This window comes from Gopherus evgoodei, chromosome 22 (genome assembly GCF_007399415.2).
Source record: "Gopherus evgoodei ecotype Sinaloan lineage chromosome 22, rGopEvg1_v1.p, whole genome shotgun sequence".
Taxonomy (NCBI): domain Eukaryota; kingdom Metazoa; phylum Chordata; order Testudines; family Testudinidae; genus Gopherus; species Gopherus evgoodei.
In genome coordinates this window covers 12,911,365-12,937,391 of record NC_044343.1, presented here as the reverse complement: position 1 = coordinate 12,937,391, position 26,027 = coordinate 12,911,365, and the positions used below count along the sequence as shown (strand labels likewise).

General features: G+C 59.0%; 2 protein-coding genes across 2 annotated transcripts in view; both read left to right on the top strand.

Moving 5' to 3' along the window:
* Nucleotides 1-1,685: 1,685 nt before the first annotated feature.
* Nucleotides 1,686-23,978, top strand: MFSD12 (major facilitator superfamily domain containing 12). Its single transcript, XM_030540757.1, has 10 exons — nt 1,686-1,985; nt 12,906-13,116; nt 15,907-16,030; nt 16,235-16,432; nt 17,696-17,788; nt 18,070-18,162; nt 20,899-21,069; nt 21,625-21,719; nt 22,138-22,268; nt 23,572-23,978. The coding sequence occupies exons 1-10, from the start codon at nt 1,718-1,720 to the stop codon at nt 23,658-23,660; spliced, it is 1,473 nt and encodes a 490-aa protein (XP_030396617.1). The 5' UTR covers nt 1,686-1,717; the 3' UTR covers nt 23,661-23,978.
* A 189-nt stretch (nt 23,979-24,167) lies between these two features.
* The window catches only part of LOC115638776 (GRAM domain-containing protein 2B-like), a 48,713-nt gene continuing 46,853 nt past the window's right edge, over nt 24,168-26,027 (top strand). The window contains exon 1 of the mRNA XM_030540758.1: nt 24,168-24,258. The gene's annotated coding sequence lies outside the window, so the exon portion shown is untranslated. The remainder of the gene's footprint in view (nt 24,259-26,027) is intronic.

Here is a 26,027-nt window from a genome sequence, read left to right as displayed (position 1 = left end):
GTTCGAGTTTGACATTTACAGCCTGGTTTGCAAAGCATTATTGTGGTGGCGCGTAAGCACCATCTTTCAGTCAGGAGCAATGTAAGGGGATGTAAGAACAGCAGGAGCAACTAAAACACAGGGCACACAGAGGAGAGAGCAGGTCAGACGATGATCACAGGGGGCTCTTCTGACCTTGGAATCTGTGCATCTAAGATGAACATGTGGCCAAGGGGTTTCAGATGCAGAGGTTGTGGCTCTCAGTGTGGGACTGTTTTTGTCCGAGTGTGAGAGGAGGGGCACAGGCAGGCCAGGAAGCCAGGCAGACATTAACAGAAGCGCTGGGAACATGGTCCTGACAGGAAGCTTTTGGGGCACAGTGCTGGCTGGAAAACTGGCTTGGACTAGCAAGCAAAGGAGCTGTCTGACTTCTGCTGCTGCCTGAGCCCTGTGTTCAGGGAAACGGGACTTTGTGTATAACGGTTGTTAAGTAAACAGGATTGCACCAAAGAACATACCTGGCTCTACCAGCAATTTCTCCTTCTACTGGAAACAGCTCACAGGGCCCCGGTTGGGTCACAAGGGTAAGAGCAGTACCCACAATGCCCCCTGAAGACCCTGAGAAGCGGGACTTGCTTTCAAAGCCACGCTGCCGTTACACCTTCACCTTTTGCCTCAGCTCTGCGGAGTCCCCCTTCTTTGGGAAGAGGCTCCTGCGCATGGATTCGTTGCAAGGCAGCTGCTTAGCTCACTGACTGGCCTTGGGCACTTCCTCTGCCCAATGCAGTTCCGCATTCGTACCCTCAGCTGTTCTCTAGACCAATCTTACCGGATCCAGCCAATTGTTGGCAAGAACCCCACAAACTGCAGGGGCTCAGGAGCGCCCGATGCAGCCTGCACCCCAAAGTAGCAAAGCTTCCACTGGCTAAAGAGGGAGCCAGGGCAGCTGCTCCCACAACTGAATCTGGGCCTCCCCTACGTGCAGTGCCGCAGCCCCGCGGTTTACACTAGGACCGGGCAGAGGCCCGCGCCGTGACCCCGGGGGCTGTCCGGAGCGCGGCTTTCGGGGGCACAGGGGGCACCTGTGCGCTATTTTGATGGAACAATCTGGGGTGTAGAGAACAAAACAGCAGCACGAGGCAGGTTTTCCTTCCCCGTCAATCGGCGCAGCGAGGTCGGCCAGGCCGGGTTCCCGGGCAGCGGGTAACACCGCCCTCGCCGAGCACCGGGGAGAGCTCCGGAGCGGGGTGTAGGGCCGGCCGGGCAGGGCTGCTAATAACACCCGGCTCGTGCCGCCTCAAGGCGCTTTCCCAAGAGGCTCACTGTCGCCGCCCCACTTTAACAGGTGGGGAAACTGAGGCCCGGAGCTGGCCAGCGAGCCCAGACGCAGCGCCCCCCCCCCCCGCAGCAATCACAGCCTCCCGCTCGCCGCCCGCCAGCGCCAGCCCGGCCCGCAGCCCCGGCGATCCCTGCGGCTCCGGGGCGGGGCCCGGCCCGGCTCGCCCCGCCCCGCTCCACCGCCCTCCCCATTGGCCCGGCCCCCGGCCCCGGGCGCTTGGCCCCTGTCCCTCCCTGGCCGCGGCGGGGCGGGGGGCTCGGCCGAGCGGGGCGGGCGCCGGGCCGTAAAACCCCCGCGCCGGGCGCCCAGCGCCAGCCGGCTCCATGGCCCCAGGCCCCGGGCGCGCCGCTTGATGCAGCCGCGGGGAGCCGCTGCGCGCCCAGCCCCGGGAGCCCCGCCATGGCCGAGCCCCCGCCGCCGCTGCCCGGCCCGGCCCGGCTCAGCTACGCGCTGGGGCACTTCCTGAACGACCTGTGCGCCTCCATGTGGTTCACCTACCTGCTGGTCTATTTCCACGCCGTGCTGGGCTACAGCACCACCCACGCGGGGGCCCTGCTGCTCGTGGGCCAGGTGGCCGACGGGGTCTGCACGCCGCTGGTGGGCTACGAGTCCGACCGCTCGGCCGGCTGCGGCCGCTACGGCCGGCGGAAATCCTGGCACCTCGTGGGTAAGGCTGCGTCCCGGCCGGGGGGTCCGGGAGAAGCGGGCGGGGGTTTGTGAGCGCCCTTCCGAGGCAGCCCTTGGGGCCGGGGCTGGAGAGGAGCAGCCCCCCTCCCCCGATCTCAAAGCGCGTGGGGAGACCCCCGCTTTGCAGGTGCGGGGGGTCCTAGGCGAGCCAGCGGCTGAGCAGCGGCGAGAAGGAAGGAGAAGCTGGCGGGGCGTTTGAACGCCGCTGTCCCTGCACTGCTCCCTCCGGCTGGACTGGCCGCCCCCACGTTACGGCAGCTCCCCGGCTGTCTCCGTTCCCTGGCCGCTGCTCTGCTGCCCGACTTCCCCCCTGGGCGTCCCTCCAATCCCAGGCCCAGGAGAGCTCCCGGGGGCGGCCTCCCTGCTGGGAGAGGAGGCTGAGGTCCCCTCCTCTCTGGAGAAAGCTCAGGTAAAGAGGCAAATTGACCCTAAAGCCCCTTCCCAGCCACCAGCGGGGGAACCACCCGAAGGGGATTGCAGGATGCCTCTCCTCCCTGCAGATCTCAAAAGGGAATCTCCTGTGACCATCTTCTCTGGCCAGGCCATGGGACTGCCCCCAAATCCTTGCATTAGGATTCCAAACTGACAGGTACAACCTGTCAGCAGGGATCACTCTCCTGTCAGGGAAATGCAGCCACTTCTGGGGTGGAATGTGGCAGTTGTTAAGCAGAGCACAGAAACACTATCTGTCTGCTTGGGACAGTGCAGGAGTAGCCATTGAAATGGCTTGGGGCAATGTAGGGCCTGATCCTGCAGACCGTGCTCCTAGGACTAGGGCTCATCTATACAGGTGGCCCTGCAAAGGGGTTGGGAGACTTGCTGGGTGAGGGGCTGGGGGGTAATCACCCCTGCTAGGAGACCATTGGGGTGCCTGGGTTAACGGTGTCTGGGCTAATCAAAGCCCCTGGGGTTTGTGTCTGAATAATTAACAGTACAAGCTTGGTTTGAATTGTAACAGACTCTGTATACTGAGCCTGGCCCAATCATTAGCCATGCCGCCGATGGTGCTCCATCTGACGTAGGTGTGTCGGCCTGGGAAATACGGGTGTAACGAGCATCAGGCAAGCTCAGGTCTTCACCGGGGCAGCTATCCTGATTCGAACGGCTCTAGTGCACATGGGCCCTGCTTGGTGTGATGTATCCTGCTCTGAACCAGGACGTGAGGCTGCCAGAGCTCCTGCCTAGGGCACTGAGTCCTCAGGCTCACACTTTACTCTGAGGCTGTGGGTTCAATCCCCTGTGACAGCCAGGGTAACAGTCTGCTCTTCTCAGAGGCTGCGTGTACACTGCAAAGGTCAGTCGACCTATGTTAGGTTGACTTGCAGCCACCAATGGCTGATGTCCACGCTACCCTCCTGCCGCTGGTACCCAGGAGCTTCCGCTGACCGAAGAGAGGCAATGGGGAGGCTGAGAGCCAGGGCTTGCAGCTCCCCACTGGAAGCCCAGCTGCCACCCAGGGTTTCTCGCCTCTGTGCTCCCAGCTGGGGGGGCAGCCACCCACCCAGGGCTTTTCACCTGTGGCAGGGAGATCCACGCCCAGAGTCCAGTTGGCTGCTGTGTCCCCAGCAGGGAGTGGGGAGCTGGGAACTTAGGGGGCAGCAGGGCTCCCAGTGTGGAGGGGGTAGCCCAGGTGGCAGCCCGGTTTGGAGCGGAGACCAGGTAGTAACCCAGTTTGAGATCCAGGGGCCAGATGTCTTGTCAATTTCATGGCTCCATAACACAGTGAAATTGACAAGAATGACAGCGACAGCCTTCGCCCTACACCTTCCTTGAGCTGGTTTTATGATGCCAGCATATCAGGGGAATTACATCAGCAGGAGGAGGATTTCAGGGGTAAAACCTCCGCTGTTTTGTCGACCAAACTGTGCAGTGTAGGCAAAGTTGAACCTTCTGCTGTATGGGACACAGATGTCTTCTCCACATTTCGGGGTATGTCCACACTTCACATGCTACAGCTGCATCTCTTCAGTAGAGACACCACCAAAGCCAAGGGGATGGGTTCTCCTGGTGGCAATCTACCTCTCCTGGAGGAGGCACTATTTATATGGGGTCAAGTCTGCATAGCTGCTGTTCTTGGGGAATTTTTCACACCCCTGAGAGCCCTGGCCATACCAGTGCAAGTTCCTAGTCTAGAGCAGGCCTTGGAGGGGATGTGATTAAATGTATAGTCTACCATAGACTCGTAGAATAGAATCCTAGAATATTGGGATTGGACTAGATGCCTCTTGAGGTCTCTCCCAACCCCCTGCTCAAAGCAGGACCAACCCCAACTAAATCATCCCAACCAGGGCTTTGTCAAGCCTGACCTTAAAAACCTCTAAGGAAGGAGATTCCACCACCTCCCTAGGGAACCCATTCCACTGCTTCACCACCCTCCTAGTGAAACAGTGTTTCCTAATGTCCAACCTAGACCTCCCCCACTGCAACTTGAGACCATTGCTCCTTGTTCTGTCATCGGCCACCACTGAGAACAGCCGAGCTCCATCCTCTTTGGAACCCCCCCCCGCTTCACATAGTTGAAGGCTGCTTACCAAATCCCCCCCTCACTCTTCTCTTCAGACTAAATAAACCCAGTTCCCTCAGCCTCTCCTCGTAAGTTGTGTGCTCCAGCCCCCTGATCATTTTTGTTGCCCTCTGCTGGACTCTCTCCAATTTGTCCACATCCCTTCTGTAGTGGGGGGACCAAAACTGGACACAATACTCCAGGTGTGGCCTCACCAGTGCTGAATAGAGGAGGAAAATCACTTCCCTCGATCTGCTGGCAATGCTCCTACTAATGCAGCCCAATGTGCTGTTGACCATCATGGCAACGTAGGCACACTGCTGACTCATATCCAACTTCTCGTCCACTGTAATGCCCAGGTCCTTTTCTGCAGAACTGCTGCTTTGCCAGTCGGTCCTCAGCCTGTAGCAGTGCATGGGATTATTCCATCTTAAGTGCAGGACTCTGCACTTGTCCTTGTTGAACCTCATCAGATTTCTTTTGGCCAATCCTCCAATTTGTCTAGGTCACTCTGGACCCTATTCCTACCCTCCAGTGTATCTACCTTTTCCCTCCTAGCTCAGTTCCCTCTGTGAACTTGCTGAGGGTGCAGTCCATCCCATCATCCAGATCATTAATGTTGAACAAAACCGGCCCCAGGACTGACTTCTGGGGTACTCTGCTTGATACCATCTGACAAGCAGACATCGAGCCATTGATCACTACCTGTGAGCCCGATGATTTAGCCAGCTTTCTATTCACCTTATAGTCCATTCATCCAGCCCATACTTCTTTAACTTGCTGGCAAGAATACTGTGGGAGACCATATCAAAAGCTTTGCTAAAGTCAAGATATATCACATCCACTGCTTTCCCCTCATCCACCGAGCCAGTTATCTCATCATAGAAGGCAATCGGGGTGGTCAGGCATGACTTGCCTTTGGTATATCCATGTTGACTGTTCCTGATCACCTTCCTCTCCTCCAGGTGCTTCAAAATGGAGCAGATCCACAAGGAATCTATGATTTTGCCAGGGACTGAAGTGAGACTGACCGGTCTGTAGTTCCCCGGGTTCTCTTTCTTCCCTTTTTTAAATATGGGAACTCTATTTGCCTTTTCCCAATCGTCTAGGACCTCCCCTGCTCACCACAAATTTTCAAAGACAATGGCCAATGGCTCTGCAGTCAGAGCAGCCAACTCCCACAGCACCCTTGGATGCACTGCATCTGGACCCATGGACTTGTGCATGTCAAGCTTTTCTAAATAGTCCTTAACCTGGTCCTTCACCGCTGAGGGCTGCTCACCTCCTCCCTTATACTGTGCTGCCCAGTGCAGCAGCCTGGGAGCTGACCTTGTCTGTGAAGACCGAGGCAAAAAAAGCATTGAGTACTTCAGCTTTTTCCACATCACCTGTCACTAGGTTCCCTCCCCCATTCAGTAAGGGGCCCATACTTTCCTTGACCTTCTGATTGCTAACATACCTGTAGAAACCCTTCTTGTTACCCTTCACATCCCTTGCTAGCTGCAATTCCAATTGTGCTTTGGCCTTCCTGATTACACCCCTGCAAGCTCGAGCAATTTTTTTATACTCTTCCCTAGTCATCTGTCCAACTTTCCACTTTTTGTAAGCTTCCTTTTTGAGTTTAAGCTCACTGAAGATTTCACTGTTAAGCCAAGCTGGTCGCCTGCTAGATTTGCTGTTCTTTCTGCAGACCCCCTGCTGCAGCTGCTCCTGGAGGAGCTGCAGTGGAGACTTCTCAAATTGGCATAGGCTCCTGGCGAGGTTGGAAAACAAGGAGGAGTCCTTGTGGCACCTTATAGACTAACAAAAATTATTTGGGCACAAGCTTTTGTGGGCTAGAACCCACTCATCAGATGCTCAGATTGGAAAATACAGAGGTAGGTGTAAATACACAGTCCGTGAAAAGATGGGAGTTGCCTCCCAAGTAGGGGTCAGTGCTAACGAGCCAATTCAATTAAGATGGAAATGGGCTATTCTCAGCAGTTGGCAAAAAGGGGTGAATACCAAGGGAAGAAAGATCACTCTTGCAGTGCTAGTGAGGTCAATGTAATCAAGGTGGCCCATTTCAAACGGTTGACGAGAAGGGGTTAGTATCAGCAGGGAAATTAGTTTTTGTAGTGACCCATCCGCTACCAAGGGGGGTTGAGTTAATGTGAAGAAATGGACGCCTGGTACTTTTGAGAGGAAAAAAACCCAGGCACTTCCCTCTGATAACAGTGTAGTAATGGTTTGAAAGCAGCCCCTCTCCTGCTGTTCAGGCAGAATGCAGAACCCCCCGAGCTGCTGGGGAGAAGAACTGAATTAACCCTTGGGACCCCTCTTCCTTCTCAATGCCTAGCTTCATCTCTGCAGGGTGGCCTGGTACAGACAGGCAGATGCTTATGAACTGAAAGATAGTTGGGCCTGAGAGACTTGGCTTGGAGGGGACTGTCTCCGACATTCCTCTTGGGGTGCTTGTCAGCCTCAAACCTGAGCAGCTCCCGGGACCTTTGCAAGCGCCCAGCATGTGCTGTTAGGTTACAAAGAGCCATGTGATGTGGAGGAATTAAGACACCGCGGTTGCATCTTCTAGTTCATAAGTTGCCTGCTCTGTTCTGTTGTGTATGCCCGGCTGGCCACGATCCCGGGAGGGCTGGGGCTGTCATCTGGGTCCTACTCGGGGTGTAGAGGACACCTGGCCCTTTGCTGGGGTGGGCTGTCAAGTGGAAGCTGCTCTCTCCTTGTCTCATCTCTTGTACTTCCATCGCCGTCGTATCTGAGCTCCTTACACCCACAGCACCATTGTGAAACCAGGCCCTGCTCCCCCTGCCGCCCCCCATTGTACAGATGGGGCCTGGAGAGGCTGTGTCCACACTGCACAGTAGGGCTGGGCTCTTACTGCAGTTTGAGCCCAAGCCCCCACTTCTATCTACATAAATCATTCTGACTCTAGTCAGCAAACACCCAGGATGTGGGTCCTAGGACCCTGCTGGCAGGGGGAGGGGTCAGAGTCCAGCTGAGATTCAGGTCATTTTGCAGTGTGGATGCAGCTCGAGCTGCAGGTCTGTGCAGTGTGGGTGTGTTAGCATGGCTGTCAGACCCGGGTCCTGCAATGCTAAACCCAGGTTTACAATGCAGTGTGGATGCTTATGCCAGGGCTTGGGGACAGCGCGTCCCCAAGCCAGGGACCCACGCGCCCTGGTTTACAATGCAGTGTCAGTGCTCCCCTAGTGACTTGCCCATCGTTACTCAGCGAGCCTGTGGCAGAGAAAGGCATCAAACCCAAATTACCGGAGTCCAAGGCTGGTGAACTCCCTGGTGGGCCACCCTTCCTCAGCTCGCAGGAGGGGTTGGGAGACAGGGCAGCCTGTAGGCTGAGCCAGGAGTCCCACAGCGGACTGTTGAGCAGCCTCTCTCTGCCTTTGGCTCTAGCGCCTTGAACGGCGCATGCCAGTTCCACGGCTGGCTGCCTGGGGCACATCCTGCCCTCCATGCCCAGGTCTCTCGCTGATCCATGTGCCCTGAGGGTGCATAGCCAGGGGCTGGTCTCTTTGAGTGGAGGCCTTCGTTTCCTAGGCTGCTGCAAGGGGAATGCCCCCCCCCCCAGCATTTGCAGCTCTCCTGAGCTGCTGTCACAGCTGCAGGTTCCAGACATCTGGAAGTGTCCCTCAGGGAGCGTCTGGGACTGGGGGGTCATAGAGCTCCCTGCCTGTCTTCTGACAGGCCAGAGCTGGAGCAGCTGGGCACGAATGCTGCGCACGCAGGACTTCCTGGGCAGGGCCTATTCCTGTCCGGGGGAGCCTGGACCTGCTCTGGACTGGACACATTGTTGTGTTTACCGGCAGCTCTCGGGACAGCTGTGTCAGCCTCACCTCCCCAGACTCAGATGTGGTTGGAAGAAGCTAATGTCTGCTGCCATCTAATCCTGAGACATGCTCTTCCTCCCTGCAGTGGGGATTCATAATGGGCAGTGTGGTTTAGGTTTGGGTCCATCTCTAAATTAAACCCTTGTGAATTGCAGACAGCCCTCAGCCCCGAACTGTCTGATGAAACCTTCCGAGAGCCCTTTTATCTCCACATGACAGGAACCTCTTTCATCTTGTGTCTTGTGCAAAGCCGTTGTTCATGTGAACCTGGCAGGAGGACACGCTGTGGAACAGACCTTCCTGGGGCTGCTGGCTTGAGCGGCAGGAGTGCAGATGGCCCAGAGGAAAAGCACAGTGGGTCTGAATCCTTTTGTGCCATTACAGCTCTGCCCCAGCACTGGGGGCACGTCCTGACCTGCATTGAGACACAACCCCCATTGATGTCCCCACTCAAGGGCAGTGTACGGCCCCGATCTTGATCTTTGAGGTCAGGCTTTTGATCCCAGGCTGGAACAAGGGGACGCTTTCAAGCTTGGGCAGAGCCAATGTGTCGTGAAAGACATATCAAAGTCCACTCAAAGCTTGTGGGTCCTGTCATGAGGCCAACTTCCTACCGATTCCACAAAGACTGATCTCTGTGCTCCGAGATGGCCAGCCGAGGCACGTAGCATGGAGCTGATCACAGATGGTAAATGTCTGGGGGACAGAGGTCTGGCTTAGGCTAGGAAGTCTGCCCATTGGCAACGACGGTTGCAGGGAAATGTGTGTCCAGACCATGGTAGGAGGCCATGCCTGGTGCCTGCTGCACTTTTGCTCAAGCTGCTGCAGATCAGGCCTGCAAGGAGCGAGGGAAAAACAAGTCTAGCGCTGCACTAACTATGGGGTCATAATACTGGTTGCAAAATATGAGTGGTTCCCCCCCCCCCGCAAGTGGTTCCTCTTCCAGTTAATGAGTCAGTTCTGGGGGGGAACTGTGCCACCCGGGGTGATGGGGGAATAGGTGATGCCATGGAGGAGAGAGGATCTTGTGGTTAGAGTTGAACTGGGACTCATGAGATTTGGGTGGATTCCCCGGCTCTGCCCCCCCCCCGTTCCTGAGTCATTTTGTCTGCACTGAGCCTTGGTTCCCCATTTTACAGAGGGGGGAGGGGAGCATTCCCCTAGAAATCATAGGCTATCGGGGTTGGAAGGGACCTCAGGAGGTATCTAGTCCAACCCCCTGCTCAAAGCAGGACCAACCCCAACTAAATCATCCCAGCCAGGGCTTTGTCTAGCCTGACCTTAAAAACCTCTAAGGATGGAGATTCCACCACCTCCCTAGGGAACCCATTCCAGTGCTTCACCACCCTCCTAGTGAAACAGTGTTTCCTAATATCCAGCTGAGACCTCCCGCACTGCAACTGGAGACATTACCCTTTGTCTTGGGGCTCGTGTATGTGAGAGTTGAGCTGGTTTAATTTACGGGGAAATCACACACCCCCACCCAGCCCCAGTGTGGATGCCCTGGCTCCGGTGTAAGAGGCTAAAGGAAAATATCCCCGAGTTGAACAGGTTTATGTTAAAGTGAAACGAGCTCCCCTTGCGCTGACGAGCATTCACAGGGGGGTGGGGATGGGCACGCACTGCACTGACCTAGCGGGTGCCAACACTACAGTGTTTCAGCTGCACAGCTGGGCGATGCAGCTTGGCCACTGTAGTGTAGACGTGCTACCGTGGCAGAAGCGGGTTTCGATGCACTAGTCGATCCACCTCCTCGAGGCGGCAGCCGGGCTGACACCAGGTCTTAGTTCAGTTTAACTGCACCTCGGGTGGGATTTTCACACCCCTGAGCATCTTAGTTGGGTCGACCTAAGTTTCAGATATAGACCAAGGTCTATGGGTTTGTCTACACGTGGCATTAATCAGGAATGGCTAATCTGTTTTCCATTCCTATCCTGCCTTAATCTGGTTTAGTTTTCATGTGTAGACGAGCCCTGAATGGGTTCAGATTCACACTGGTAGCCTGAACTGGTGCCACTTTCCTGTTTAGACAAGGCCTGAGATTGTTGGGCCTGCAGGGCAGGGACTCGCGCCAAGGGTCTGCAGCGCCTGGCGCGACAGGGCCCTTATCTGGTGGGGAGGCCACTAGGCAGTACAAATAAGCCCCTGCACAGAGAAATTAGGCTGCTGGAGCGGGGGCGGATGGACTGGGCTGGTCTGCACTGTGAGGGTAGCTCGGCTTAATCATCCCACTCAGGGATGGAAAACATTTCCTGCCCGTGCGATGTGACAACTTCAGCCCCAAGTGGGCACCGCTGGGTGGACGGAAGAACTCCAGCTCCCAGGGAGAGCTCCCGCCGCAGGCGCACCCCGGAGGGGACGATCTCTGCCTTTGCCGCACAGCTCCGGAGACAGGTTAGAAAAGACTCCTGTTAGGAGACCATTTGAAAGCAGAAAGAGCTGGGGGTTCCTTGGCCGGCCTGGCCAGTTCAGACTGACTCCTGCCCAGCTCTTCACAGACAGTCACAACGGCAGGCAGAATTAAAAATTGGAATCGTGGCCCAGACCCCGGGGCAGACCCATGCTGACGGCAGAAGAGATGGCACCAGCCGCGATGCCGGTGGGCGACCGGGAGCCCTGACATACAACGAGGGCCCTTCGGGCTGGCTTCCGTGGCAGGGAAGGAGCATCTCTGTGCGCTCCGAGACGTGTGTTAGGCAGCAGACCACGCGTGAAGGATGCGGCCCAGTGCTAGTAACGTGAAGCTGGAGGGCAGTTTTGGCTCTGCTGCGTACGCTGACTGAGAGGCTGTTGTGGGGAACAGGAGCTGCGTCTCTGGTTTCGTTCTGACTCCGTCTGGAATTGGTTTCTGGCCCTCTTGGGCTTTTTAGGAAACTGAAACCACCGCCAGTGTGGAGAAAGCAGCTAGGCAGAACGGTGACGCTGGGCTGGGCTGGGCTGGGACACGGGGGGCTGGCGTGCAGACTCGCGACGAGGTTCCTAGGCCTGCTGAGCCATCGGTGCCTCTGATGCGCTGCTCTTGGGCCCTCAGCAAATGCGCTAGGGTGAGGCTTGTGCTGGCTTCTGGCTTCCCTGTTCTTGGCCTGGTCGTTTGCCTCCAGCCAAGGGATGGAGGGTCTCGGCCTGCTCCAGCAACTGAAGGAAATGGCCCGTTAGCCACACCATGCTGTCTCTCCTGGCCAGCCCTTGCTCGCCCTTTGCCATCTCCTGGAGATGGTGTATGTGCCCTTGTGGTAGCAAAGCGTGCTCTGGGGGGGGCTAGGGCATGTGAGGGGGTGGGGTAGGGTATGTCACTGGGAGACGAGTGGGACTGGGTGGGGAGACCAGCCCTCAACTACCACCAGATGCTGAGGGGTCAGACCCCAAACCTTGTGAGCTTCTCTGGCCAGTGAAGGCTGCAGGCCTCCCCAAGGGGGTGGGGGGCATTCTCCAAAATCCCCTCTAGTGCAGTGCCTGTGAAAGGGTTCATGGAGGACAGGCTGGAGCCGGCGCCCTGTGGGGCAGGGGGAATAACCAGCCAGTGGGTCTGTTCAGCAGAGAACGTTCAGCTGTCGTGTTGTGCTAGAAATGGCAAAGCGCCGAGAAATCCAGGGGCCCAGGAGTGCAGACAGCAGATGTCAGGGCTAAGCGTCATTCTCACCTCATAGACCCAGGTGGGGCTGGGGTAACGGCGCTTGCTTGGATGGGAGACAGGCAGCTGGCAGAGCCGCGTTGATGCTTGGGGTGGGATTGGGTTGTAGACAGGCTCTCCCGGACCCTGTTCCCTGCCCCTGGCGTCTGGCTCTGCCAACTCCTAGGATTGGAGAATCCCCCTGAGCCCTCGCTGGCCCAGAGGCTGCACTAGGGCTGCCCATCTCTATGGAGGCAGAGTCCGGCGCGCTCCAGCCATGGGGCTGGCTCCTCAGTCCTCACGGCAAGTGAGCTGGCGGCTGTCTCTGGCCGAGATCTGCGTTGTTCCGGCATCGGCAGCTCGCTGTGCCTGCGCCCTAAGGAGCATGGTCCAGTGTTCGGATCAGAGCCTGGCATCGTAGCACCTGGGTCCTACGCAGACTGGCTGATTCTGGGGCTGGGCGTGGCTCTGCCTTCATCTCCCCCCCCCCCATGAATGGCATAACATGAACCTTGCTGGGGCCAGACAGCATCCCGGCGCAGAACTGGCCGGCAGTGCTGACTGCTCCCAGCTTCTGGCTGCTAAGTTTCAGTAATCGGACTAGGAGCTTGGCTCTGGCCTGCGAGTAGCTTCTGTGGTAGCAGGAGGCCGGGCGGGCACCCCCGAGGCAGCCAAGCCAGAGACAGGAGCCCCACCAGAGTAAGCTCGGGAGTCCCTGTGCCCAGGCAGAGGGCTGCCGGCTCTGAGTACCCATGGAGCAGGAGTAAGAAGAGAGGACTTGGCTTTACAGGCCAGTGCATTGCAGACACGCTGCCCATGGCGCAGATCCCTGCTGTGCGCTGTGGGGTGCCCAAGAAACTTGGGACTGGTCTTCCCCCGCCCCCACTCCTGGCCTCGTGTCCAGCCGGGACCAGCGCTAACTTCTGTGTCTTGCCTCCCCAGGGACTGTCTGCGTCCTGCTGTCCTTCCCCTTCATATTCAACCCCTGTCTGGGCTGCAAGGAGGCCACGCCTCAGTGGGCCGCGCTCATCTACTTCACCCCCTTCATAGTCATCTTCCAGTTCGGCTGGGCGGCCACTCAGATCTCCCACCTGTCACTCATCCCCGAGCTGGTGACCACAGACCACGAGAAAGTGGAGCTCACAGCGCTCAGGTAATCAGCCCTGGGTGCTGGTGGGCCTCGAACCGGGTGCTTGGTGACAACAGCACAGGCTGCTTCTCCGGCCGCTAAAGGAGCAGCACCATCAGCTGTGAGCCAGTAGTGGGCTGTTGTCCCCACTTAGTGTGGGTGATTTTCCAAACAGCGCCGCCCAAATAGCGTAGGGGGAGCGTGTCTGAACTCTGCGACTGAGTCTCAGCCCTGCATGGCAGCAGCCAGATCAGATGGGGCACATACACACCCCACCCCAAGGTAGCAGTGCAGCGAAGCCTGGGCCCCGATGCTTCCCGGGTGGAGGTGTGGGTCCTGGAGCCTCCCTTGGAGAGCTACATGTGAGGACCCGAGATCTCCGCGGACAGCTGTGCTGTGTGAATGGCCCGGCTCGGGGTGCCACTCGCTGGCATGCCGCAGTGCGCACTGCGCCTACCTGGCTGCATAGGGATCAGGGCAGTCACTACCTCTCTGTATGCACCCCACCCCCGGCACACGCACCCCTCCTCTCCTGAGGCCAGATCCTGCTGCTCACTGGGACTGAGAGACACCCCCCCCCGGGATTAGTCTCCTGAGCGAGGCCAAGTGCTGCGTCCGGCCTCTGAACGGTGCTGGGGTGCACCAGGGGCTGAGTGCCTGCCCCCTGAGGTGGGGAGAGGGGGTGCAGCTGCGTCTGAGGAGACACAGGCTAATTCTGCCTGTGTGATGCTGAGGGCCTGGGTTTCCTGCCCATCACTCCGTGCCTTGCCCAACTCCCAGTACCGTGGAGGTGGGTGTAGGGGGGCCCCATCAAGCTCCCAGACCCCACGGGGCTGAAAGCTGTTTCACACACACTGCTCCCTGCCCTCTTCAGTCTCTGCCATGGGGCTGGCCCGGCTTCCTCTCAGCCCTATGGCTGCTGCTCATGTCCAGTCCCCTCTGGGGCTGAGAGGGTTAATTTCTCCTGCACAGCTTGTCTGTTAAAGCCCAGCAGTCCCCAGGTCTGGCTGATCCTGAGCTCAGGCCTGTCAGTCATTCTTTAAATTGCTCCCCCTTGCCATGTCCTGCCTGCCTCCCTGCCCCCAACAGCTGTGGGCCTGACCTCGCTGTGGCTTTTCTTGGGGGGGGGCCTGGCTTTGGGTCAGGCCTGTGAAGAGTGACTCGTGCTTGGGGCAGCCCAAGCTCTGTATCCCCCAGCTGTACCCTGCAAGCTGCCCGGCTCCGAGCATCAGATTTCAGTGGGCATGACAACCTGTGTCTTGGGAGCACTCGGGCTCTGCCCCCTTCCTGCTCTCCCCCCAGCAGCTCCTGGGGCTCAGGGAGTGACGGGAACCCAGCTGCTCCATAGCTGGAGGGGTGGCCAGTGATACCCCAGGTTTGGGAGTTGCAGACAGATAAACTTTTTCTCTTCCCTCCCCCCTGCTCGCCAGTTTAGTGTCCAGACAATGGTGTCCTCTCCCCGTCTGGCTCAGGGACATGAAGGCCCAGCTGCTACCTGGCATTACCCTCGAGGTACCAGCCCCTGCCTCCAGGCCAGGCGAGGGGCAACCTGCATGGCCCGAGAAGGCTACGTGTCATTTGTAGTGTGGTCTCGGCTTGGCGTAGAGAAGCCCCCGAGTGCCTGCACAAACCTGTATCCGGTGAGGGGCCACAGCAACAGGCACGTTGTAAACAACCCCCCCAGACACACACACTCCGGCTGGCAGCTGCAGGAGAGGACGGGGACGGGTGGCTTTGTTTCAAACTCCGAAGCACCTGTCAAACCCCTCCTTCCCCCCCGGCCTGGCTAGAGGGGCTGGCGGAGGATCATAGCTTCCCAGGAGCGTGGGGGTGGCTGGGTCTGGGGGCCTGGTTGTGATTCTAGCTGGCGGGGCAGGGGGCTGCCTTGGGCTGTGCTTGGTGAGAAGAGTGAAACGCTCACATCATGCACCAGCAAGTGGCTCTGCAGGTGAACAGGGCCCGGGGCTTCCCACCCACCCCCCAGCAAACCCCGGAGATGGGGGGACGGTCCCATGGCTTCGCAGGTGGAGCGTTAAGGGCCCCCTCCAGCCTGCGCGGTGCTGAGTCAGCAGGTGGGGAAGTGTCTCTTATCAGCCAGCGAGCGGCAAACAGGGCCCGGTTATCTGCCGTCAGTGGGCGGAAGTCCCCTCCGCACTGGGTCTGCGCCCAGCAGATAAATCTCCACAGGAAGGATGTGGAACCACATTGGGGCTGCGGGAGACTTCACTGCCTCTCTGAGAAGCTGCCGTCTGTCCCGTGCAGCCCCGCAGCTCCGTGCCGCAGGACAGCCCCCAGGGTCGACTGTTAAACCACACACCGGGGCAGGGCTGGGCGGTCCCGTAGGGCAGAGGAGAGACTGGGCTTGGCTGTCGTGGATCTAAAGGGGGGTTGGGACCACGGCTGCTGGACAGGGACCCTGTGGGAGGTTTAGCTCCTGGCATGTCCTGCCCAGTCTACGTCCCAGGAGTGCCTCCGCCTGGGCTGAAGAAAAGTCTCCGGCTGTCTGGGGATTCTGCTCTCCCTGCAGTGTAATCCGGCCAGTCTGGCTCCCTTCAGCAGGGGGCAGTATTGCTTGTCTGTGCAAATTCACCCCCGGGGAGTGTTCACACTCACCAGCTCCTCCCTCCCCCCCCCCAGAGGGCAGGTTTGTGCTGCAGACGTGCCTGACGCTGGCTGTGGAATGTGGGGGTGGACATGACCAGCTCAGGCTCCAGATCTTGTTCTGCACCAACATGCACTGTTTCCCCCTCCCTCTCGTGCATGTGAGCACCCGGGCTGGGAGTGCCCCGTGACTCGCTGCATCCTCTCCCCCAGGTACGCCTTCACCGTCGTGGCCAACATCACCGTGTACGGCGTGGCCTGGCTGCTCCTGCACTTCCAGCTCGGACACTCGGGGCCAACGGAGCAGCTGGGCAAGCCTGACATCCATGTCTTCCGGGTGAGTGCGGCGGGGCCATGGACTGGGCCCCGGGCAGCACAGCTGTGATGGGAGAGAAGCTGTGAGGCAGCACAGGGCTTATGGGGCACTTGTGGGTCTCTTGGCAGAGACTGGGATCAAACCAGCCTTCCTCTCAAAGTGCCCCCGAACCCCCCACCCCTCGGCTTCCTGAGGGTTTGCTGAGTCTCCTTCCTGTCCCATCAGAACCTGTCCCTGATCGTGGTGGCAGTGGGTGCTGTGTTCTCGCTCCTGTTCCACCTGGGTACCAAGGAGCGGCGCCACCCCCAGGCCAGGCTGCTCGAGCCCAGGGAGCACACGCCGCTGCTGCAGAAGGGGCACAAAATCCCCCCGCGCCCACTGCTGCTGTGGAAACACTGGCTGCGGGAGCCTGCCTTCTACCAGGTACGGGGTGTGCCCGGTGAGGGGGGGGTCCCATGATGGCGACAGGTGTGTGGGGAGGTGGGGGCCTCACAAGGGATGGGCATAGCTCCGTGGCAGGCCTGGCAGTTGGATCTGTGTATCCACAGGACAGGTATGGTGCAGGCAAGCGTCTGATGCCCCCAGCCATACACCTCTGACCCCTGCCTGGGCCGGGCTCTGCTGGGAGGGGAGGCCAGTCTCCAGGCTTGGCCTCCCAGTCATGCCAGTGGTGCTGGTGGCTTTCGTCGTGGCCCTTCCCAGACACAGGAGCCCCCAAATAGCTACTGAGCACTGGCCCCTGCATTATCCCCGCAGCTCAGCACCTGGTACTGGGTCAGGAGCATCCTGCCCTGGGTGTGATGGGCCGCCTGCCCCTCCGGGACCTGCCAGGGAGAGCGTGGGCGTGTGGCCAGCAGCTGGCTGCCACTGCCACTTTCTGGGGCTTTGCACAGCTGTGTGGCACCCAGGGCGTATGCTGGGCCTGGGGAGAAGCAGAGCTTTGGCTCAACAGCGGCCCCCTCAGGCCAAGGCAGGAGTAGCACTACCTAGTGCAGGGGTTCTCAAACGGGGCTCAGGACCCCTCAGGGGGTCGCGAGGTTATTACGTGGGGGGGTCACGAGCTGTCAGCCTCCAGCCCAAACCCCACTTTGCCTCCAGCATCTATGATGGTGTTAAATATATTAAAAAGTGTGTTTAATTGATAGGGGGGGTTGCACTCAGAGGCTTGCTGTGTGAAAGGCGTCACCAGGACAAAGGTTTGAGAGGCACTGGCCTAGCGGGTGCCAAGGGGGAGGGGTGCTGGGGGGTTCGAGCAGCGGCACAGGTGACCTGAGGGGAGAGAGAGAGAGAGACGCCCCACTCAGGATGCTCAGACCTGCCCAGCCGGCTCCGTGCCCAGCCGGCTCCGTGCCCAGCCGGCCAGGCCTCTGGGCACCCCAGCGAGGCAGGTAATGACTCTAGATTCAGGGGGCTCATTGGGAGAGGGATCCTTGTGCGGTAGGAGAGAAGCCCCCTTTGATACAGGAACCTCTGTCTGCTGCCACACAACTTTGTACAGGGCCCTGCAGGACTGGTCTGTGCTAGCCCCCCGGGCTCCTTGGCTCTGCGTCCTGTGGCTGCGATGTCCCATGTCTCCCCCAGGCGGGCAGAGGGCCAGGGTCTCCGTTCCTTCCAGCACAAACCACTCTGAGCGGGGCTGGAGGGCAGGGGCGTGGCTGGCTTGACAGGCTGTCGTGTCTCTTCTAGGTGGCGATGCTGTACATGGCCACGCGGCTGATTGTCAACCTGTCCCAGACATACATCGCCATGTACCTGACCAATTCGCTGATGCTGCCCAAGGTGAGTGAGCAGCAGGGGGTGCCAGCGGGCAGGTCCTGCCCAGCACTGGACGTGCCACAGTATGGGTCACTTCACACCAGGCACCGGCTCGCCATGGGCATCGCAAGATTGTCCTGGTCAGGGTCCCTGTGTTGCTGGAGGGGGTGGGTTATGAGTGGGGAACCCCCTGGGTGGCTGGTGGAAGGCAGAATAGGGCAGGGGGCCCCAGCAGTGGGAGTGGGGGGGCACAGACCCTTGGGATGTCTGAGCCAAGCACTCTGCTCTGTCTCTCTCCTCCCCAGAAATTCATCGCCACCATCCCCCTGGTGATGTACATCAGCGGCTTCCTCTCCTCCTTCCTCATGAAACCCATCAACAGGTGGATCGGCCGAAATGTGAGTAGCTTGGGGGGATGGGGGGGCAGCGTGCCGCTATAATGGCACACATCTGGGCCTGCGGGGAGATGCCCGTTGGCAGGAGTGACCCGGGCACCTAGGAGGTGCCCTGAACAAACCGCCCATGCAGGGTGGGTGTGATGTGTCCCGGGTACAATCCAGACAGAGTAGCTGTGGCATCCCTGCCCTCTACGCTGGTGGCACCCCTGCCCTTTACATGCTTTGCTGCATAGCCTCCAGCACGCGAGTCCCTCCCAGTCATGTCTGTGTGCTGCAGCTGGCCAGGCCTTGGCTCTCCCCAGCCCGGGAGCGCCACATGCTGCCAGCCCGAGCTTCCCCCCAGCAGGGCGTGTCTGGGGCTCCCTGCCCTCCCCGGACAACACAAGCTTAGCTAGAACCTCACTTTGACTAAAAACGATAGCCCATAACTCCCCCCCCCAAATGGAGTTTCCCAGCCACGTCCTCTCAGACACGCTCTATTAGCTAAACCAACACACCCCATTTGTTACCTACTGCAAGATTTTCAGTGAGTACGAGCCGGGGGCAGAAAAGTCAGAAACGGTTATAAGGAAAACTAAGCCGAAGCACAGCTGGTGCCTTGCTTGCTAAACGCCAGGCAAAGTCTTTCTCGCCACATGCTCTCAACAGCCTTCCTGGCCAAACTCCTCGGGCCAGGAGCCCCTCTTCTGTTCACTGGCTCTTCCTTTGTTCCTTCTGGTGCAGCGAATCGATGGGGAGGGAGGCAGTGGGGGGCTTGTCCTCGTTTGATAGCCTCGGGCCCCCCCTTGGAGAACGGTTCCAGCTGAGATTCAGGACAGAGTCCGCAGGAAAGGCTGGTAGCGGCTTGACCTGCCTTGGTCTCTCCTTGCTGCACGGTGACTCTGCTTTGTTTGCGTTTGAGGGGATTATGGGGTGCAGTCTGTCCCGGGGAGTGGGGTGTCGCTGGGCTCAACCCCTCAGAAGGGGCTGCTCGGTGTGCAGTCGGCGTCTGAATCCAACTAGCTGTTGGGCTGTGCAGAGAAGGGGTCAGAGTCCCAGAGGAGAGGGGCCTGATCCTGAACCTGCAGCTCCCACGGATCCCAGATTGAGTTGAACACTTGGCACTCCAGAATATCAACCCCTGCTGATGTAAATCCCCCTGCCCTCTCCAATGTCCCGTCCAAGCTGCTTGCCTTCGCCTTGTCTGGCCACCTCTCCTGCTCCCCACACAGCTCCGTGCACGGCTCCCAGCCCTGTTCCAGGCCTGCCACAACCACCCACAGGCAGGGAATTAACCTGCTAATAAGAGATGGAGTTTTAGCTTAAATATCAGCTCTCCCTCCCTGGCTGTCCTCTTTGCTCAGCACTGCCCTCTGCCTCCCTGTCGAACTGAGGGGCGGGGGGTGCTGCTGAATACGAACAGAGTCAGTGACCTGCTGGGGCGCCCTCTGCTCGGTTCTGGTCGCCCCACTTCGGAAAGGCGTTCAGAGATGGGCAGGGAGGAAGTCTGGGAATGCTCTGCAGGGTTGTTCAGAGAGGGGCCATGTCAGAAGAGTATCGGCTGCTGAAGGGTCCAGAGCCTGTCAGACGGCTGCTCTTATTCACCCTTCCGGATGCAAGAACAAGGGAAACCAGGGCGCGTTCAGAACCAGCGGTGTCGTGTGCAGGACTCCTGTGGCCCTAACAATTACGGCAGAACTGTCCTGGCTTTTGACCTTGAAAATACGATCCCCTTAGCCAAGTACCCAAACGGCCTCTGAACCTGGCCATGCAGCTCTGCCAGAACATCTTGATCTGGCCCACAGCCCCCTGCTCCTCCACTCCTAGCCTCCCACCCCACCCCACCCCCAACAGCGCTTCTGAGCCCTAGCATAGAGCTGGGGTGTGATCATAGAGCCATGGGGTTAGGAGGGACCGCAAGGGTCATCTAGGCCAGGGGTTCTCGACGTGTAACCATGGGGGTACTCGGGTTTTCCAGGGGGTACAGCTGCTCAACCAGAGATCTGCCTAGTTTTACACCAGGCCACATAAAAAGCACTGGCCAAGCCAGTACAAACTAACACTTCATACAGACAGAATGAGAGAGGCAGTTTTTCAGCGGCAGTGGAGCTGAGACTCTTTTATTTTTATGTCTGATTTTGTGAGCAAGTCGTGTTGAAGTGAGGTGAAACTTGGGGGTACGCGAGACAGATCAGACTCCTGAAGGGGGACAGTCGTCTGGAAAGGTTGAGAACCAGTGAACTAGTCTAAACCCTGCCAAGGGGCAGGACTTGCTGTGTCTGCACCATCCAAGACAGGTGCTCTCAGCCTCCTTTCGAAAACCTCCCGTGAAGGAGCTTCCACAGCCTCCCGAGGCAGGTCCGGTCCATTGTCCTACTGTCCTTACTGAGATTTGATCTAAATCTGCTCTGCAGTCAGTCGAACCCGCTGCCTCTCGTCCTGCCCTGTGTGGCAAGAGAGAAGAACGTTTCTCCATCTTGCTTATGGCAGCCTGTCAAGTGTTTGTTTGAAAACCGCCACCATGTCCCCATCCCCCCCACAAGTCTCCTCTTTCCAGACTAACACTCCCCCCTTCCTTCAGCCTTTGCTCGTATGGCTGCATTCCACCCCTTGTCGCTCGGCTCTGGATCTTTTCCAGTTTCTCTGCATCCTCCCTATACATGATCCTATGTACAGCAGCTCTGTGGAGTCCTGGGTTTAATGAGTGTTTCTCCCCCCCACACTCCCCTTCTCTCCCTGCCCTTTGCCTCCGAGCAGCTGACCTACTTCATGGGGTTACTCATTATCCTGGCCTTTGCCTCCTGGGTGGCCCTGGACAGCCGGCTGGGAGCGGAGGTTTATGGAGCAGCTGTGCTGCTCGGGGCTGGCTCGGCCACCATCTTGGTCACATCCCTCTCCATGACGGCTGACCTCATTGGCAGCAACACGGTAGGTTCCTGCAGGGACGGGTGATGGGACGGGCGCAGCTGGTGCCCCTGGGGGTAGAGCAGTGGATGTGACCTCCTCTTTTCCAGGCCCTGCAGGGAAGGGCTAATCCAGGCTGCCCGAAGCAGCTGGGAAAGGTGCTCAGGGAGTGTATGATGGGGTCACTGAGGACTGCCTTCCTTCAGCAAGGTGTAGTCCAGCACGGGCGCCCCAGGCTCTCTGGTTTGTGGGGCTGTCGCCCTTCCTGGGTTTCTGAAGTGGCTTTAGCAAGCCCAGGGGTCTGTACAGAATGGGGCGCTGGCCCTGGTACCAGACGGGAATTAACTTCTGCTGCAGGAATGACTTTGCCCACAAGACAGCATGAGGCTCCCTGGTTTTGTACATGGCTGATCCCAGCTGCGCCCACCCTGAGCTGGGTGAGAGGCCTAGGGGGTCCCAGTGGCCATCTGCAGGGGGCCCGAGCTGGGGCGGCTGCGGGAGATGCCAGAGGAGGCAGAGACATGGGTGGGTCGAGCCCTGGGGTGTGGAATGAGGCTGATGCTGTTCGTTTCCCTGCAGCACAGCGGAGCCTTCGTCTATGGGGCCATGAGCTTCACGGACAAAGTGGCCAATGGGCTGGCAGTGATGGCCATCCAGAACCTGCACCCCTGCCCGTAAGTGTCATGGCTGGCCTGGGATGGGAGCCTGGGGCTGCTGGAGAAGGCCCCTGCAGCAGGCACCTGTGTTCTCACCCAGTCCGGAGTATCTACAGCCCTTCCCCTCACCCCATGGGAGAACCTGAGACCTTCCAACTCCCAGCACCGTCCCCTGCTGCTCAAGCTGAAGAGTCGCTCCCCTGTCTGCCGGCTGTATAGGCCAACCAGCGGGGGGATGTGGTACACTCTGGCGGTGCCTTACCCCTGCATTGTGCCATCCCCAGAGCCAGCACGTGCCCCCTCCCAGCTCCATGGGGGCAGCTGCCATCCTGCCTTCTACCTGCAGTGATGGTTCTGTGCTGTCCCCTCTCCTGTGCGTGTGGGGCTGGGGGAGCCGGGGGCCCTGCTGGAGCCTCACTTGTCCTTTTGCCTTCAGGACCCAGCTCTGCTGCACCGGCTGCGTTGAGTTCTACCACTGGGTGATGGTGGTCGTCACCGGGGGCGTCGCGGCGGTCGCCACCGTGTGTCTGTCCTGCATTATGATCTGGCCAATCCGGGTCCGATTCCGTGAGTCCTGTGTCCTGGAGGAGGGGCTAGCAGGGGGCTGGCGGCAGAGTGGGGGCTGCAGGGAAATCTCTGCGCAGGCGGGGCTGGTTTCTCAGGGCGGGCGTCTGTGTTCAGATCCTGCTGGCTGTGGGGGGCGTTCTCTGCTACCCCAGTCTCGCCAGGGGTGCTATAGCAAGGCTGGTTGTGGGGAATCTCACAGCTACTGCAGTTCCAGACACTTCCACCAGGAGGCACTGTAGGGGACGCAGATAATGCACGAGAGGCATTTAAATTCACTAGAAAACTCGCTCTCCTCTGACATGGTGACTTACACAGAACCACTGAGGGGTAAAATGAAGAGGGCTTAAGCTGAGGTGCTGCTGAGCTGCGGGGCCAGGCCTGTTAGCAGATGCTCCCCTACCCACTCCCGTGCACCTCCTTCACCCTGCTGACTCGGTGGCAGCTCTGCTCAGGGAAGCATCTGCAATGGCTCTAATGTGACTGTGCGGCACTGGATTTTGGAGGCCACCGCGGCTCCTTAGCTGAACACTGGGGGTGCTGCCCAGCCTCTGCTCCTGCTGCTCTCTGAACCCTCTCTACACTACAGACGCCCCGCCCCCCCCCAAGCAGGGTATTTCTACCCACTTAACCCCCGTGTAGACAGCACTGTCCATGGGAGAGCTGCTACCGCCTCTTGGGTGGGGTGGGGGCAGGGGGAGAGCGCTCTCCTGGCGGCTTGGAGCAGCTTCATTAAAGTTTCAGCATAGACATGCCCTCGCTCCTGTGAAGCTGGTGCCTCCTGGCCAAGACCTGGTGGGAGGCAGCAGAGCTAGTGGTCAGAGCACAGGGCTGGGCGCCAGGTGGCCGGGTTCCGTGCTGGACAGTTCAGTTGCCGTGTAGCTGGCCTTGCCTGGGTTCTCTCCAGCAGGGCTGACAGATGTGGGCTGAGACCTTTCAAAGCTACCCAAGGGATTTGTGCACCCAGCTGCCCTGAGGATGAGCCAAGAATGAGGGTACAACTCTTGTAACCGCTTTGAATGCCGCAGGCCCAGCGTGCTTCATGCTCCTTGGCAGGGAGGGTGGCCTGGAGCTCGGGGCTCTAGAGAAAACACGGCCTCCTGTTAGTCATCGCCCCTGCCCCCTGGTGGAAGCCCCTGGGTTAAGATGGATGCTTGTGGGCAGGCTCAGTCCAAGCTTGGGGCCACGGGATGCAGACTGGGGTCCTGCTTAGTGCTTTTCTGGCCCATGTCCCATGCCTGGAAGGGGCACCTGGCGACCTGTTAACCCAGAGGCCAACCTGCTGCTGCTTCTCTTTCTGCTGCAGATGATGTCTCAGTGCTGCCGCTGGCTGGGGCAGGGCCAGGCGAGGCTGGGAGCGTGGGGGAAAGGAGCCGAAGCAGCACCGTCAACTGAGCCGAGCGCTCGCACTCGGAACTGGGACTGCGCCACTTGCACTTTACACCTGGGATGCTCCAAAGGAAGGGAACCGACGCTGGGACCCAGGGCAGGGCCGGTGCTGAGGTCGTGCAGCAGGTCGGCCTGGTCCTTCGCATCTGCCTCCCGCCACTTTTCTTCCCCCGTCACTATGTAACGTCGCTCCCTGCTGACAGCAGCGGGGAATCCCATGTCTTTGCACACATCCAATCCTAGGACTTGCTGGGCGGCGGCACGAATCGGATCCGCCCCATGCACTGTGGGAAGGGAGCACTAAAGAAAACCTGTACATTTTAACACGTGTTGTGCAGTCTGTCTGTGAAATAACTTTTTTTTTTTTTTTAATGAGAACCATCTTGAGTAAAGAGATGACGTTTGAAGGACAGCAGTGTTGTGTGCAGGAGGTCTGCGTCACCACTGGCAACTCTCCTGCAAACTGCATTTCCAAGGGGGGGCGGGGACCTACCCCTTCTTCACTTAAAAATTCTGCTGATCGGCCTCTGCACAGGAGATCTGGCTGCAGCATCACAGCATAGCCAGTGCTTGTGAGATTTAAAGTTCCAGCTCCTGGAGTCAGGTGACTAATGGGAATTTTGGCTTTGATTTTTGCTTTAAGCAAGTTCCCAGCTCTTGCGGCTGTGGAGAAGTGTGACCTCTTCTTCCCCCGCCTCTTCTGGCTCTGCCCCCAGAAGGGGAACCCAAAAAGTGCTACTTACGCTAAAAATCACAACTCTTTTTCATCTCAGGATTTGGAGGTTGCTGGTTGTGGTTTTTGTTTTTAACACTTGGGCCCACAGTGCCAGCCTGTCCCTAGCCGCCTCTCCCCCACCCCTTTCCCAGGGATGGGAGCACTGCTCGTGCCTTCCCCTGAACTGCTTCTGCCCTACATACAGCTTCTCCCAGGTGGCTGACCCCATCTCTGGCGGCTGCCCCTCCCAGCTGGGCAGCTGCTGTCTGACTTCTCTCCCCTGGGCTGGGATCTCACAATGCCAGGGGTGCTTGTGGTAGCACGTCCCCTGGCCTGGGTTACTGCTGGGCTGGCCAAAGCGTGGGGTGCAGGAGGGCAGAGGAGCATTATGTGGGGGGACAGTCCCACTGCTCCAGCCCCCCCAGGGGCTTTGGCTGCCAGTAGGCAGCAGAACTAGCCCTGCTGTTCCCTACCTCGCTCCAAAGGCAGGTGGCTGCAGTGCCTCTTGGAAGGAACAGGGCTGTGGCTGCCAGGGCCTGGCCCAGCACTCCCCTGTCTGGGGGGGGAGGTGGTACTGTGGGGGAGGGGGAAAAGGTACTTGCTGGGGTGGGAACAGGGCCTGGTCCCTCCCCCTGCCCCCGACCAACTGGAAGCGGCTTAGCCCTGGGTTCACAGGGAGCTGGGGCTGCCCGGAGCCTGTCGTTTAGCTCAGGCCTGTGCGCACCGGCCTGCCAGTGCGGGGCCATGTCCTGCTCTTCCATCCCAGCCCCCAAGGCTCTTCCCCGGCTCACTGCTCTCCAGGCTGTCCTGGTGGTCAGAGCGTCATTTTGTGGCATCTCCCCCTCCTCTTTCACCGAATAAACCAGCAGCTGGTTTCCCAGCAGCCCCCACTCTGAGCATACCCAGCATGGTCTAAAATAGCACGCGGAACTGAGCACGGCTGAGTAAATAGAGGGCAGCGAAAAACCTCAGCCGAGCGCCTGCCTTGAACGCCCAGCCTTGATTGCACGGCCGGGCTCTGCTTTCTGTGAGCTGGAGGGGGACAGGCCCTCGCCCTGCTGGCTCCTCGCAGGGCAGCTCCCCAGGCTGCAGCACACCCCTCGTCTATGCTGAAAGACCCTGTCCTAGGCCACCTCCGGCTGCATCACTCAGCAGCCAGGGGTCCGAGGCCTGAATCTCTCCTTTCTGTGCCCATTGCCAGCTCGGCTGAGCGCGTGAGCTGGGATAGTTTGGGCTGGTGTCTGGCCAGGGGCTGGTGGGCTGCCCCAGAGATCAGCACTACCCTCCAGGGTTCTGGCGTAGGGGTGCCAGGAGGCTGGGTTTTGACTGGAACACGTAGTCAGAAGGGCCAGGCGGCTCCGGTTAGCACTGCTGAGCCAGCTGTTAAAAGTCCAGTTGACAGCTCAGTGGGGCTAAAGCAGGCTCCCTATCTGGCTCCCTGGGGCTCCCAGGAAGCAGCTGGTATGTTCCTCTGGCTCCTAGGCAGAGGGGCAGCCATGGGGGCCCAGCCTGCTGCCCTGGCCCAAGCACCGGCTCTGCAGCTCCCATTGGTCAGGAACAACAGCCAATGGAAGCTGTGGAGGTGGCATCTGTGGGCAGGGGCAGTGCACAGAGACCCCTGGCTGCCCCTCTGCCTAGGAGACAGAGGGACAACAAGT

Bases quoted from the DNA above. Each gene is read 5' to 3' on its own strand.
- MFSD12 (XM_030540757.1), top strand. From the start codon at position 1,718: ATGGCCGAGCCCCCGCCGCCGCTGCCCGGCCCGGCCCGGCTCAGCTAC. The intron at 13,117-15,906 runs GTAATCAGCCCT...CCTCTCCCCCAG, and splicing joins GTGGAGCTCACAGCGCTCAG to GTACGCCTTCACCGTCGTGG. The intron at 21,720-22,137 runs GTAAGTGTCATG...TTTTGCCTTCAG, and splicing joins CAGAACCTGCACCCCTGCCC to GACCCAGCTCTGCTGCACCG.